This window comes from Cherax quadricarinatus, chromosome 20, assembly GCF_038502225.1.
Source record: "Cherax quadricarinatus isolate ZL_2023a chromosome 20, ASM3850222v1, whole genome shotgun sequence".
Classification (NCBI taxonomy): domain Eukaryota; kingdom Metazoa; phylum Arthropoda; class Malacostraca; order Decapoda; family Parastacidae; genus Cherax; species Cherax quadricarinatus.
Genome location: NC_091311.1, coordinates 36,359,365 through 36,372,283, shown reverse-complemented (window position 1 = coordinate 36,372,283; position 12,919 = coordinate 36,359,365). Strand labels below are relative to the sequence as shown.

General features: G+C 39.9%; 1 protein-coding gene across 15 annotated transcripts in view; it reads left to right on the top strand.

Moving 5' to 3' along the window:
- The window catches only part of LOC128703787 (transcription elongation factor B polypeptide 3), a 173,183-nt gene that overhangs the window by 92,934 nt on the left and 67,330 nt on the right, over positions 1 to 12,919 (top strand). For 14 of the 15 annotated variants that reach the window (XM_070086944.1, XM_070086942.1, XM_070086949.1 and 11 more), the window contains 3 exons: positions 2,027 to 2,241; positions 9,795 to 9,889; positions 11,737 to 11,897. In XM_070086944.1, coding sequence (XP_069943045.1) covers positions 2,027 to 2,241; positions 9,795 to 9,889; positions 11,737 to 11,897 — 471 coding nt within the window. Of the gene's footprint in view, positions 1 to 2,026; positions 2,242 to 9,794; positions 9,890 to 11,736; positions 11,898 to 12,709; positions 12,846 to 12,919 lie in introns of all 15 variants that reach the window. The other variant, XM_070086955.1, reaches the window with a different exon arrangement.

The window sequence follows — 12,919 nt, the reverse complement described above, 5'->3', positions numbered from 1 at the left end:
TAGTCTTGAGGACACCATTTTAATGATAATACACAATAATAATCACTCTGAGGCGCATTAAATGTCACATATTACGCTAATATAAACATTTTCGTTAATCCATGTATGATATTTTTTCAATATTATGTAATAAACACACTATGTAACACACAAACATGATAAATACACCCCACAGTAGACTAAACATAAATATGAGATGTTACGTGTATGAACCAAAACCAGACGCATTCGTCTGCTTGTTTACATAACTCAGCGTCTGTCTCCTCTCTCATTTACTTGTTCTCTCTTGTTTATTCATTTTACCTCATTTACTCACCTCACATTAAGACTACAAATATTTTAAAGTAAGTAATGAATGTACTGTATATGCATTTTATCACTCTGAAGTGCTTTAAATATCTTAGTATATTACGTATGGGTGGGGTGCCCTGGCTGGCTACCATACCTCCCATGTCTGACTTCTTACAATAAATACTACTTGCCTCTCGCCCTACATTAAGACTACGAATATTTTAATTAAGGTAAGTAATGAGTGTATGTACTGTTTTTTTTTTTTTTTCTCTCAACAAGTCGGCCGTCTCCCACCGAGGCAGGGTGACCCAAAAAAGAAAGAAAATCCCCAAAAAGAAAATATTTTCATCATCATTCAACACTTTCACCACACTCGCACATTATCACTGTTTTTGCAGAGGTGCTCAGAATACACAGTTTAGAAGCATACACATATAAAGATACACAACATATCCCTCCAAACTGCCAATATCCCAAACCCCTCCTTTAAAGTGCAGGCATTGTACTTCCCATTTCCAGGACTCAAGTCCGACTATATGAAAATAACCGGTTTCCCTGAATCCCTTCACTAAATATTACCCTGCTCACACTCCAACAGATCAAGTCCCAAGTACCATTCGTCTCCATTCACTCCTATCTAACACGCTCATGCACGCTTGCTGGAAGTCCAAGCCCCTTGCCCACAAAACCTCCTTTACCCCCTCTCTCCAACCCTTTCAAGGACGACCCCTACCCCGCCTTCCTTCCCCTATAGATTTATATGCTTTCCATGTCATTCTACTTTGATCCATTCTCTCTAAATGACCAAACCACCTCAACAACCCCTCTTCTGCCCTCTGACTAATACTTTTATTAACTCCACACCTTTTCCTAATTTCCACACTCCGAATTTTCTGCATAATATTTACACCACACATTGCCCTTAAACAGGACATCTCCACTGCCTCCAACCGTCTCCTCGCTGCTGCATTTACCACCCAAGCTTCACACCCATATAAGAGTGTTGGTACTACTATACTTTCATACATTCCCTTCTTTGCCTCCATAGATAACGTTTTTTGACTTCACATATACCTCAACGCACCACTCACCTTTTTTCCCTCATCAATTCTATGATTAACCTCATCCTTCATAAATCCATCCGCCGACACGTCAACTCCCAAGTATCTGAAAACATTCACTTCTTCCATACTCCTCCTCCCCAATTTGATATCCAATTTTTCTTTATCTAAATCATTTGATACCCTCATCACCTTACTCTTTTCTATGTTCACTTTCAACTTTCTACCTTTACACACATTCCCAAACTCATCCACTAACCTTTGCAATTTTTCTTTAGAATCTCCCATAAGCACAGTAACTGTGTCAGTTCCCATTTTGAATTTGATTCCCCAAAATTTAATCCCACCCCTCTCCCGAACACCCTAGCATTTACTCTGTGTGTATTTTAATTTATATTGTTTTTAATACCTAGTTCTATTGCTAACTTAATATGTGTTAGTGTGAGCTTGTTATCTGGCATTTATATGCATTTATAAGTGGAAAAAATGGCAGTCTGCTTTCCATCGGTAGCCTGGAACCTAACCTGCCGTATAAGTGGGGCCCTACTGTACTTGTTTGCCTAATACTCGGCTCTCTTCTTTTGTTCTTTTTCCTTGACCTATTTATATTAACCATAGTAACAAATCCTTTCTGTGCTATTGTATATTATAATTTGAATTTCTTTTCTCCATAGCCAAAGCTTTTATCTGAGCAACCAAGCAAGCTGCCAAGCCTACCCTCCTTGGGCTCTTCATTAATGTCAGATGATGCTGCTCTACTCCCTGAAATAAATCCCAATTACAAGCCATTACCCCGAGTCCCTGTACGGGATGACCCTGCTGACTATATCACATCGAGGATGACCGAAGAGGAGGCATTAAACATTATGCTTCAGTCCAAAAATAACAGGTAATATATACTTAGTAGTTAGGAATCCTTTTCAGTGGGCGTCTGTTAAAATGTTTGCTCAAGGTAAAGTGACTTTGATTCTGTGTACTCTACTTCACTATAACTATGTTTGTACTTGTACTAAAATGTTGCTAGGTAAAAGAATATTAATTTTATTAGTTTCTAAAATAGATACGTATATGCATTCCATAGTACCAGGCATTAAATCTGAGTTTTTGTTGCCATACAATGTCAGTAATCTAACATTCTAAAATCTATCAACTTCCAAAAAAACAGGCATGATTTTGAAAGTTATTAGGTCCCCATCTTGTGCTATTCACTTGAGTTTAGACAAGTGTGTTGTAGCCTTGTGGGAATTCTTGCTAATCATGTTGTTACTTGCTAAATTCAAAATCAATACAGTAATACCTTGTATAGTACGGTTTTGAACAGTACGGTTTTCAAATAATATGGTTTAAATTTATAAATATATAAATTTTATTGAACTGCATTACACGCTGATATTGGACTACTGTTATGTACCAGACTAGCATGATGCGAACATCAGTATTGCTCCAGACTCCAAGCAATGAAGTTGTGCAGTCTTACACTGTACATACGTATACACAATTCTTTTTCTTTATTATATAAAGTATGCGAATATGAGTGGAAAGAGAAAAATGCAATGATGCTGAGCATTCTAGTAAACATACATGAAAAAAATAGGAATTATAAAAGAACATGAAGATAGTGCATTGTATGCAAAAGTAGCATGTGACAAGAAAATGAACAAAGCATCTGTACACTTTACTTGGTATACTCAATAAACTTATTTCCCTATAATTTTTACAGTCTCTTTTGTCCCCCTTCCCTTTATATAAAGGAACTATACATGCTCTCTGCCAATTGCTAGGTACCTTCCCCTCTTTCATGCATTTTTTTTTTTTTAACAAGTCGGCCGTCTCCTACCGAGGCAGGATGACCCAAAAAGAAAGAACATCCCCAAAAAGAAAATACTTTCATCATCATTCATCACTTTCACCTCACTCATACATAATCACTGTCTTTGTAGAGGCGCCCAGATATGACAGTTTAGAAGCGTATATGAAGATGTATAACATATCCCTCCAAACTACCAATATCCCAAACCCCGCCTTTAACCCTTTGACTGTTTACGTCGTATACTATATACGTCTTACATGCCACTGTTTCTGACGTATTTATACACGTAAATTCTAGCGGCTTCAAATCGAGCGGGAGAAAGCTGGTAGGCCTACATGAGAATGGGTCTGAGTGGTGGGTGTGCACCCTGTGAAAAAAATCTGGGACTCAGTGGTGCATTGGTAGTCCATTTTCACCATGCCTCGCAGTAAGAAGTTCCTCACTCCTCGGCGGATTGGAGGTCTTTTGTTCCCAAGTGATAGCTCTAACAGCGATGAAAGTGTCAGTGAAAGTGAATTCCATGGTTTTCAAGTGGGTGTGACCGAGAAAAGTGCCCAGGATAACGTAATTAGCGATGAAAACCCAGATGACCCACGACCTTCCACCTCTGGTGCTGGGCCGGCTCGTCCCCGTTCACGTTCACCTGTACCAGGACGAAAGAGGAAACTATTTGCCCATGTACGAGACTCGGATGTGAGCAGTGAAAGTGATAGTGATAGTGATTTCAAAGTTATTGAAAGCAGTTTTAGTTGTGACAGTGAGGCTGAATATTCCCCAGTGAAGCGGCAGTATATACGACATAGCATGAGGTTTGGTAGTGTTTCATATGCTGTTTCAAGAGGAAGGAGTAAATCTCGTAGCACATCCCATAGCCCTACACCACGACCTGATAGTAAAGATGACGATATTGTTACGGTGGGTATGAATGATGTGAGTGAGGCAGCAGGTGGTGATAGTGATGGTGGCACGAGTCGTGTGGCTCCGGGCATAGTCACTGGTAGGCGGGATTCCCCAGTGACTATGCCCTCGTCTGCCACACGTCCTTATCCACTGATGCCTATATAACAGTCAGTCTTCTTGCCTTTGCTCCAGATTCTCCTCCACCACGATGCTGTGAACACTAACTCCAAGGCTGAGGGACTGATTACCTCATATTTTGTATATAGTTCTACTGTCTTCTAATTATGTCCTAGAATCTGCATTGATAAAGCCACTGGATGGCAAAACGTCTACAATAAAGATATCCCGATGTTGCACATGTGTCTAAACTTTCATATTGTCGGTATTTTATACCTTTCTTGCACAAGTGCCACTCTGCATATACCCATGTTTCAAAGAGTTCCACAAGCTACAGCAGTTCTAGGAAAGTGTTCAGTGCATGGTTTTAGAGCAGGACGATCATGTCTGTCACAGCTGCTGAACCATTATGACAGAATTACGGAGGCACTGGAAGACGACCAAAACGCAGATGTGATTTACACAGATTTTGCAAAGGCGTTTGGCAAATGCGATCATGGAGTGATAGCGCACAAAATGAAGGCCATGGGCATTACGGGGAAGGTAGGCAGATGGATTTTTGGTTTCCTAACACACACAACACAAAAAGTAGTAGTGAACAGGGCAAGATCCAGCATCAGCGAGGTCAAAAGCTCAGTGCCCCAAGGCACTGTCCTGGCACCTTTGCTGTTCCTCATCCTCATAGCAGACATAGACAAAAACACCCGGCACACTTTTGTATCATCATTTGCAGATGACACTAAAATAAGCATGAAAGTCAGTACGGTAGAGGACACTGAAAAAGTACAGGAAGACATAAACAGGGTTTTCCAGTGGGCAGTGGAAAACAACATGACGTTCAATGGTGATAAGTTCCAGCTGCTTAGGTATGGAAAGAATGAAGAACTCAAAAAGAGCACTATATACAAAACTCAAGAGGGTCACCAAATAGAACGTAAGGAACACGTAAAAGACCTAGGAATAAATATGTCAGCGGACCTTTCTTTTAAAGACCATAACAAGACAAAGATCACGACAGCCAGGAAGATGACTGGGTGGGTATTGAGAACTTTCAAAACAAGGAAAACAATGCAGATGGTAACACTCTTCAAATCGCTAGTGCTCCCTCACTTAGAATATTGCTCAGTGCTGATGGCCCTGTTCAAGGCAGGAGAAATATTGGAGCTGGAACAAATACAGAGATCGTTTACGGCTCGCATTGAGCCAGTAAAGCACCTAAACTACTGGGAACGCCTGCAAGTCTTGAACATGTACTCATTGGAGCGGAGAGAGAGGTACATGATAATATATACCTGGAAGGTGCTCGAGGGCTTGGTCCCAAATCTGCACACTGCCATAACAACATACTGGAGTGAGAGATATGGGAGGAAGTGTAAAATAAACCCAGTGAGGAGCAGGGGTGCGGTGGGGACAATAAGGGAACACTGTATCAACATCCGGGGTCCCAGACTTTTCAACATCTTACCAGAAGATATCAGAAACACTGCTGGAACAAGTGTTGAAGCCTTCAAGAAGAAACTAGACAAGTATCTTCACCAGGTGCCAGATCAACCAGGCTGTGATGGATATGTGGGGCAGCGGGCCTCCAGCAGCAACAGCCTGGTTGACTAGGCGAGCACCAGAGGACCCTGGCCCATGGCCGGGCTCAGAGAGTAGATATACTTTCGAAATTCTTCAAAGGTATATCAAAGGTATATGTATATATATTATGGAACAATAGTAATAAACAATGTTTTGTATTGTTTGTGTAAAAAAGTTTTATACACAAACTAATAGTGATAATGTTTGTTCAGTTATTGTGCTGTAAACAATGAGTGTATATTTGAACAATGCACCTTACTTTGGTCTCACAGGCCACATAAGTTACTTAGAAAAGAAAAATATTGGAAAATACTTAGAAAAGAAAAATATTGGAAAATACAAGAAACCTTCGAATTGGACTAAATAAAAGAATACTGGGTGGGCGGCATTCGCCACTGTTGCCATACACCGCTCCTTTTCTGCCAACTTTGTGCCTCTGTATCTCGATAAGTACTGATGGGAAATTTTTTTTTTAGGCTTAAAACACTCTGTAAAATAATCCTAACATTTTGGTAAGAAAAAATAATTTTTTTTTTTTTTTCAAATATTTTGCAACATAGAATGACAGTTTCAGAAAGGGGCCTGCGACAGTCAGAGGGTTAAAGTGCAGGCATTGTACTTCCCATTTCCAGTACTCAAGTCCGGTTATATGAAAACTAGTTTCCCTGAACCCTTTCACTAAATATTACTCTGCTCACACTCCAACAGCTCTTCATGTCCCAAAAAATACCAATCACTTCAGCACACTATTATCATCAGTGTATTGTTTACAAAACTTATTTACACAAACATTAGTAATATGGAACATTTCTACCTGTTTTGCATATGTGATCACTCACCACACCTAAATAAATCAGCCCGCAGTACATTGTTTAGTTTAAATTAACCCTTTCAGGGTCCGTCCCGTAGATCTACGGCTGGTCGGTGAGTGTCCAAACCGTAGATCTACGCCAAAATTCTAGCGCCGTCAAATTTAGCGCGAAAGCGCTCATAGGCCTACATATGAGAGAATGGGTCTGCGCGGTGGGTGTGCGCCATAAACAAAAAATCTAGGCGCCTGCATAGCATTGTGGGAACGCCGGCTCAGTCACCCTTGTTCACCATGTCTCGTCGCAAGTCAGCTCTCACTCCCCGGAAAATTGGGACTCTCCTCTTCCTGTCTGATAGTTCTGACACTGATGGAAGTGGAAATGAAGACGAATTCTACGGCTTTGATGAGTTAGTGACCGAAAATAATGACCAGGATATCGATAATAGTGCAGAAAACCCCGACGATCCTCGACCTTCTACCTCTGGTGTGGGCACTCGTGACTCACGGTCGGTTGTTCCTAAACGTAAGAGAAAACTAATATTTTCCCGTGGTCTGGCCTCTGACTTCAGTAATGACGATGATTCTGACGTGGATTGTGATTTTATTGCGCTCGACGATCATTCGAGTAGTGATAGTGAGGAAACATATTCACCAGTGAAGCGTCGGTATGTGCGCCGCCGCATGCGCTCGGGTAGTGTACCCTATGCTATGCCCAGGGGACGGAGTACATCCCGTAGTACATCCCGGAGTACATCCCGTGGCCCTACACCCGTTTTAGGTAGTGATAGTGAGGATGATGTGGCTACACTTGGCATGGATGGGCCACAGACATCAGTGGATGGTGTTAGTGGGGCTGGTGGTGGTAGTGGCACCGCCATGCGTGACTCGCTGTGCCACGCGGGAACCCACGCTGCTGACTCGTCAGTTCAAGGACAAAGCGGAGCGTCGCCCGCCACAACCACCCGTACAACCAGCCTATGATGTCCAGTATCCACCAGCAAACCGTATCTGGGATTGGCAGCAAAATCCCAATTTTGTTCCCAGCCCTCACCACTTTGATGACTCGCAAAGTGGAATTCTACCTACCTGTCCCCTTGGAACCACGGCCAATGAACTGGAATTCTTTGAATTATTCTTTGACCAGCCATTGATGGAAACTATTGTCAGGGAAAGTAATAAGTATTTTCAGTACACCATGGCAAATACGATCTTATCACCACAGTCAAGACTACACAGGTGGAAAGAGACGACTGTTGCAGAAATGTATTTGCTTTTTGCAACAATAATGCTTATGCCTCACGTCTATAAGCATAATATAAAAGCATACTGGTCCACAGATCGGCTAATTTGTACCCCATCCTTCAGTGAAATAATACCAGTGAACAGGTTTATCTTACTCTTACGTATGTTGCACTTCTCTGACAAAACCAGGCCTGACAGAAGTGACAGGTTATACAAGATTAGAAATGTTTTCATGTATCTCAAACAAAAGTTCAGGATATACTTTTATCCATTCAAGAATCTTGTAATTGACGAGTCTTTGATTTTGTTCAAAGGTAGACTGTCATTCAAGCAGTATATACCGAGCAAGAGGAACCGCTTTGGTATAAAATTGTTTGTACTCTGTGATTGTGACAGTGGCCTGGTGTTGGATATTGTTGTATACACGGGTAGTAAAACATTGAAAGATACCAAGATGTTATTGGGTATATCAGGTGACGTAGTGAGAAACATGATGGCACCTTATCTTGGTAAGGGCCATACATTATATACCGATAACTGGTACACAAGCCCATTACTCAGTGATTTCATGCGAGTGAACAAGACAGATGTGTGTGGCACAGTGCGTTCTAATCGTAAACATATGCCCAGGCTCAACGCAGGTGTTCGTGGTGATGACGTGCAGGTGTTTACTGCCAATGACATCATGGCATTACGGTGGCATGACAAACGAGATGTCACATTGTTGACAACCATTCACCGTAATGAAATGCAAGACAGTGGCAAAGTTGATCGAGTGACTAATGAACGTATTCGAAAACCAGTGACAGTGATTGATTATACACAAAACATGCGCTTGGTTGACAAGTGTGACATGCAGATTGGTTTTGTTGACTGTGTTCGTAAGAGTTACAAGTGGTACATGAAACTTTTCTTCCATCTCATGGACATTTCAATGCTGAATGCATATAATATGTACCAAATAAAGACTGGTAACAGACCACCGTATGGTGAATTTTGTTTGTCTGTTGTCAGACAACTCATAATGAAGTACCAGGTAACAACACCTGCAATACAACATGGTCCTCGAATTCATCACAATATACCCAAGCGTTTGAGAAGAGAAGGTGATCATTTCATAATACAGCTTCCTTCAACTCAAAAGAAATTTGCTCAGAAGAGATGCATTGTCTGTGCACAAACAAAACGACGGCAACAAAGACGCAAAGACACTCGGTTTATGTGTGAGGAATGTAAGGTGCCTCTGTGCATGGTGCCTTGTTTCAAGGAGTTCCACAAGCTCCAGCAGTTCTAAAACCATGTCCAGTGATTGTAAATATGTAAATATATGATAGAACATTAGTATTATACAATATTTGTGCATGTTTATTGTAATAAACAACAGTGGTAAACAATAATATGATAATAACTTTAGTGCGGTTATTGTGTTCAATACAGTGAGTTTATATATATAAATTATATACAGTATTGGTCTCTCAGGCCCCAAATGTTAGTAGGAATAGAAAAAAATTGGAAAAGAAAAGAAAAAACAACTAAAACAACAAAATAATATAATACGCGTATGTGGAATTCGTCGATGTTGCCGCCACCACATCATTTTCTACAAACTTCTTGGCACTGTATCTCGGTAAGTACTGATCAGATTCTAATTTTTTTTGTTTTATTACCTTCACAAAAATATGCTCTTTAATTCTGTAAGAAAAAATAATTTTTTTTTTTTTCAAAATTTCTTGGACACTGGTGCGTGACTTCAGATTTTGGCCTTGGACCCTGAAAGGGTTAATGTATGTTCTATAATTTCCATCATTGCTAAACACTTTACTTGTTCTGCTTGCATAGAGTTCAAGCATGATTTTTTTTTCTGTTCCCAAGAAGCTAAAGAATCTAGGGTGCTCATGTGTCTTTAACAGCTTTATCTTCCATATTAATAACATTATTTAGTTTTGTAAAAGGCTGAACTGAATATATTTGTTCTTTCCAGACGCAGTAAGGTGTACTCTGGTAAGATACCTGGATTATCTTATGTGCCGACGCTCTATGAGGCCTGCATCAGAGTCCTACAAGAAAATATTGATGGTAAGTTATATTTTGTGTGAAAAATATGAGTATTCCAGTTAAGACATGCATATTAACCCTTAAACGGTCTAAACAGATCGACGTTCAAATCCGTAGTGCTCCAAAAGTAGATCTACATTTTTTTTACACATTTTCAAATGTAAAACAAGAAAGAAGATCTACATTTTTTAACATAATTTCAAATATTGAAAGAATGTATATATACGTTTGGACCATTTAAGGGTTAAATACAGCCTCTCCTTGCTTAGCGACGTACTCGTTTACCGACCACCCCTCCAACCAGTGTGCAAACCTAAGTAATGTATATTAGAGCTGATTTCCTCTATTCTCTTTATTACATTATAAGTACATTACTGTATAAACATATAAAAATACAGCCTCTCCTCACTTAACAATGGAGTTCCGTTCCTAAGACCACGTCAGTAAATGAATTCATCACTAAGTGAGGAGCTTACTATAATGGTAGTGGGTTTGTGTCAGCCATCTTTGATGATGTTTTAATGCCACCTTTGCACCATTTATAACATTTCTAGTATATTTTTAAATGCTTATACAGCAGTGTACTGTATATTGTAATAAACAGAATAGAGGAAATCAACTTTAATAAACATTTTTGAGGTATGCATACTAGTCAGAGAGCCTGTAGTAAGTCTGAGTCATTGCTAAATGAGTATGTCGCTAAGTGAGGAGAGGCTATATACTAAAAATGTTATAAATGGTGCAAAGGTGACATTATAAAAATGTCTAATGATTTATTATTTATTAACACACTGGCCGATTCCCACCAAGGCAGGGTGGCCCGAAAAAGAAAAACTTTCACCATCATTCACTCCATCACTGTCTTGCCAGAAGGGTGCTTTACACTACAGTTTTTAAACTGCAACATTAACACCCCTCCTTCAGAGTGCAGGCACTGTACTTCCCATCTCCAGGACTCAAGTCCGGCCTGCCGGTTTCCCTGAATCCCTTCATAAATGTTACTTTGCTCACACTCCAACAGCACGTCAAGTATTAAAAACCATTTGTCTCCATTCACTCCTATCAAACACGCTCACGCATGCCTGCTGGAAGTCCAAGCCCCTCGCACACTAAACCTCCTTTACCCCCTCCCTCCAATCTTTCCTAGGCCGACCTCTACCCCGCCTTCCTTCCACTACAGACGGATACACTCTTGAAGTCATTCTGTTTCGCTCCATTCTCTCTACATACCCGAACCACCTCAACAACCCTTCCTCAGCCCTCTGGACAACAGTTTTGGTAATCCCGCACCTCCTCCTAACTTCCAAACTACGAATTCTCTGCATTATATTCACACCACACATTGCCCTCAGACATGACATCTCCACTGCCTCCAGCCTTCTCCTCTCTGCAACATTTATCACCCATGCTTCACACCCATATAAGAGCGTTGGTAAAATTATACTCTCATACATTACCCTCTTTGCCTCCAAGGACAAAGAGGGGAATGTATGAGAGTATACATTCATACATTCCCCTCTTTGTCCTTGGAGGCAAAGAGGGGAATGTATGCCTCCCAGGACAAAGTTCTTTGTCTCCACAGACTCCTAAGTGTCTAATGATGGCTGACATAAACCCACTACTAATACAGTATGCTCCTCATTTAACAACCATTTTGCTTACTGACCTATTCTTAGGAAGAGAACCTCATTGTTAAGTGAGGAGAGTCTATAATAATTAAACATAAGCAGTGGTATCATATTTATGTACTGTACAGTGTGATATGGTACTTCAAAAAAGTTTTAGTGCACATTGGGTAAAATTTAATTGTTTTAAATATTTTTAAGGTTACAGTTATCTTGATTTTGACATCCTGTGTACTTAACCAGCACTGGAGTTCACTGGAGGCATTCCCTTTGAAATTCTTCGGCCTGTACTAGAAAGAGCATCCCCGCATCAACTCCTTAGCCTTGAAGATTTCAACAACTATCTCTTAGATGATACTAATGTACTTTGGGAAGTGCATTGTAAGAGGGACTTCAGGAATAAGGTAAGTCTTGTAGACTGAAAGATTCTGCAAGAGGGACTTCATTAATAGAATAAGTTTTGTGGGAAGGAAAATGGAGAGTGAGAGGAATATGTTTACCATGAGTAAAAATCATAACATATTTCAGCAGTCTAAAATGCCTAAAAATGTCAGTGTTCCACGTTTTCGTTGGCTTTCAAGTGAGTCATTGCTCATTATATACGGTGTTTTTTGCAATTTTCACACAACAGTTGCATACGGGAAGGGCTGCTGGTGCCATATTTTATGGTAAGTATTTTATGTACTGGGTATTTATTTTACTTTTATGTTTGTTTTTTGTTCCTAGCTGTATTGAGCACTTAATATATGATAGTGTAAACACATTATCAGGTATTTTAGCATTCAATAATAAAAAAAAAAACTGTTTCCACCCTCCGGTGATTTTTGCTTATCGCATGGGGTCAGGAACCTAAGAGGTGTACAGATGAGGCCCTCCTGTATGAGATTTTTTTTATAGTTAGGAAGAATACTGGTGGATGGCTAAAGGTTGGTGTTATTGTTGCTTTGTAAATTTTTAAAACATGAAATGGGGTATAATTTATTATTGAAAATGGTAGTACAGTACATACAACACATATTACAGACAGGTAACCAATGTAAAATAAAACTTGAAAAAAGATTTTAAAAGAGGTTAACTTATAAAGATTCAATCAATCCTTTCATGTCCAAAACTGCATTTTGGAATTTCTTTTATAGTGGGCAGCTGGGTGATTACAGATGAGAATAAAAAGACAGAAATTGACAGTACAGTAGTTAAAAGAAGTATTTGTTTACAGCACTTTTACAGGCCACCGGGACTGGCTGTTACCTTTGCTACAGCATGCAGGATTTACTGGAAGATTGTTATCAGTTTTGGACATGAGAGGATGAATGTGGGAAAATATGACTAAAATGTGTTCATCATTCTCTACGGTATGTGTTGCTATCGAAGTAAAGATAGACTTGTAGTGTATTAATTTCTGTTATTTTTAACTCACTGGGCATCA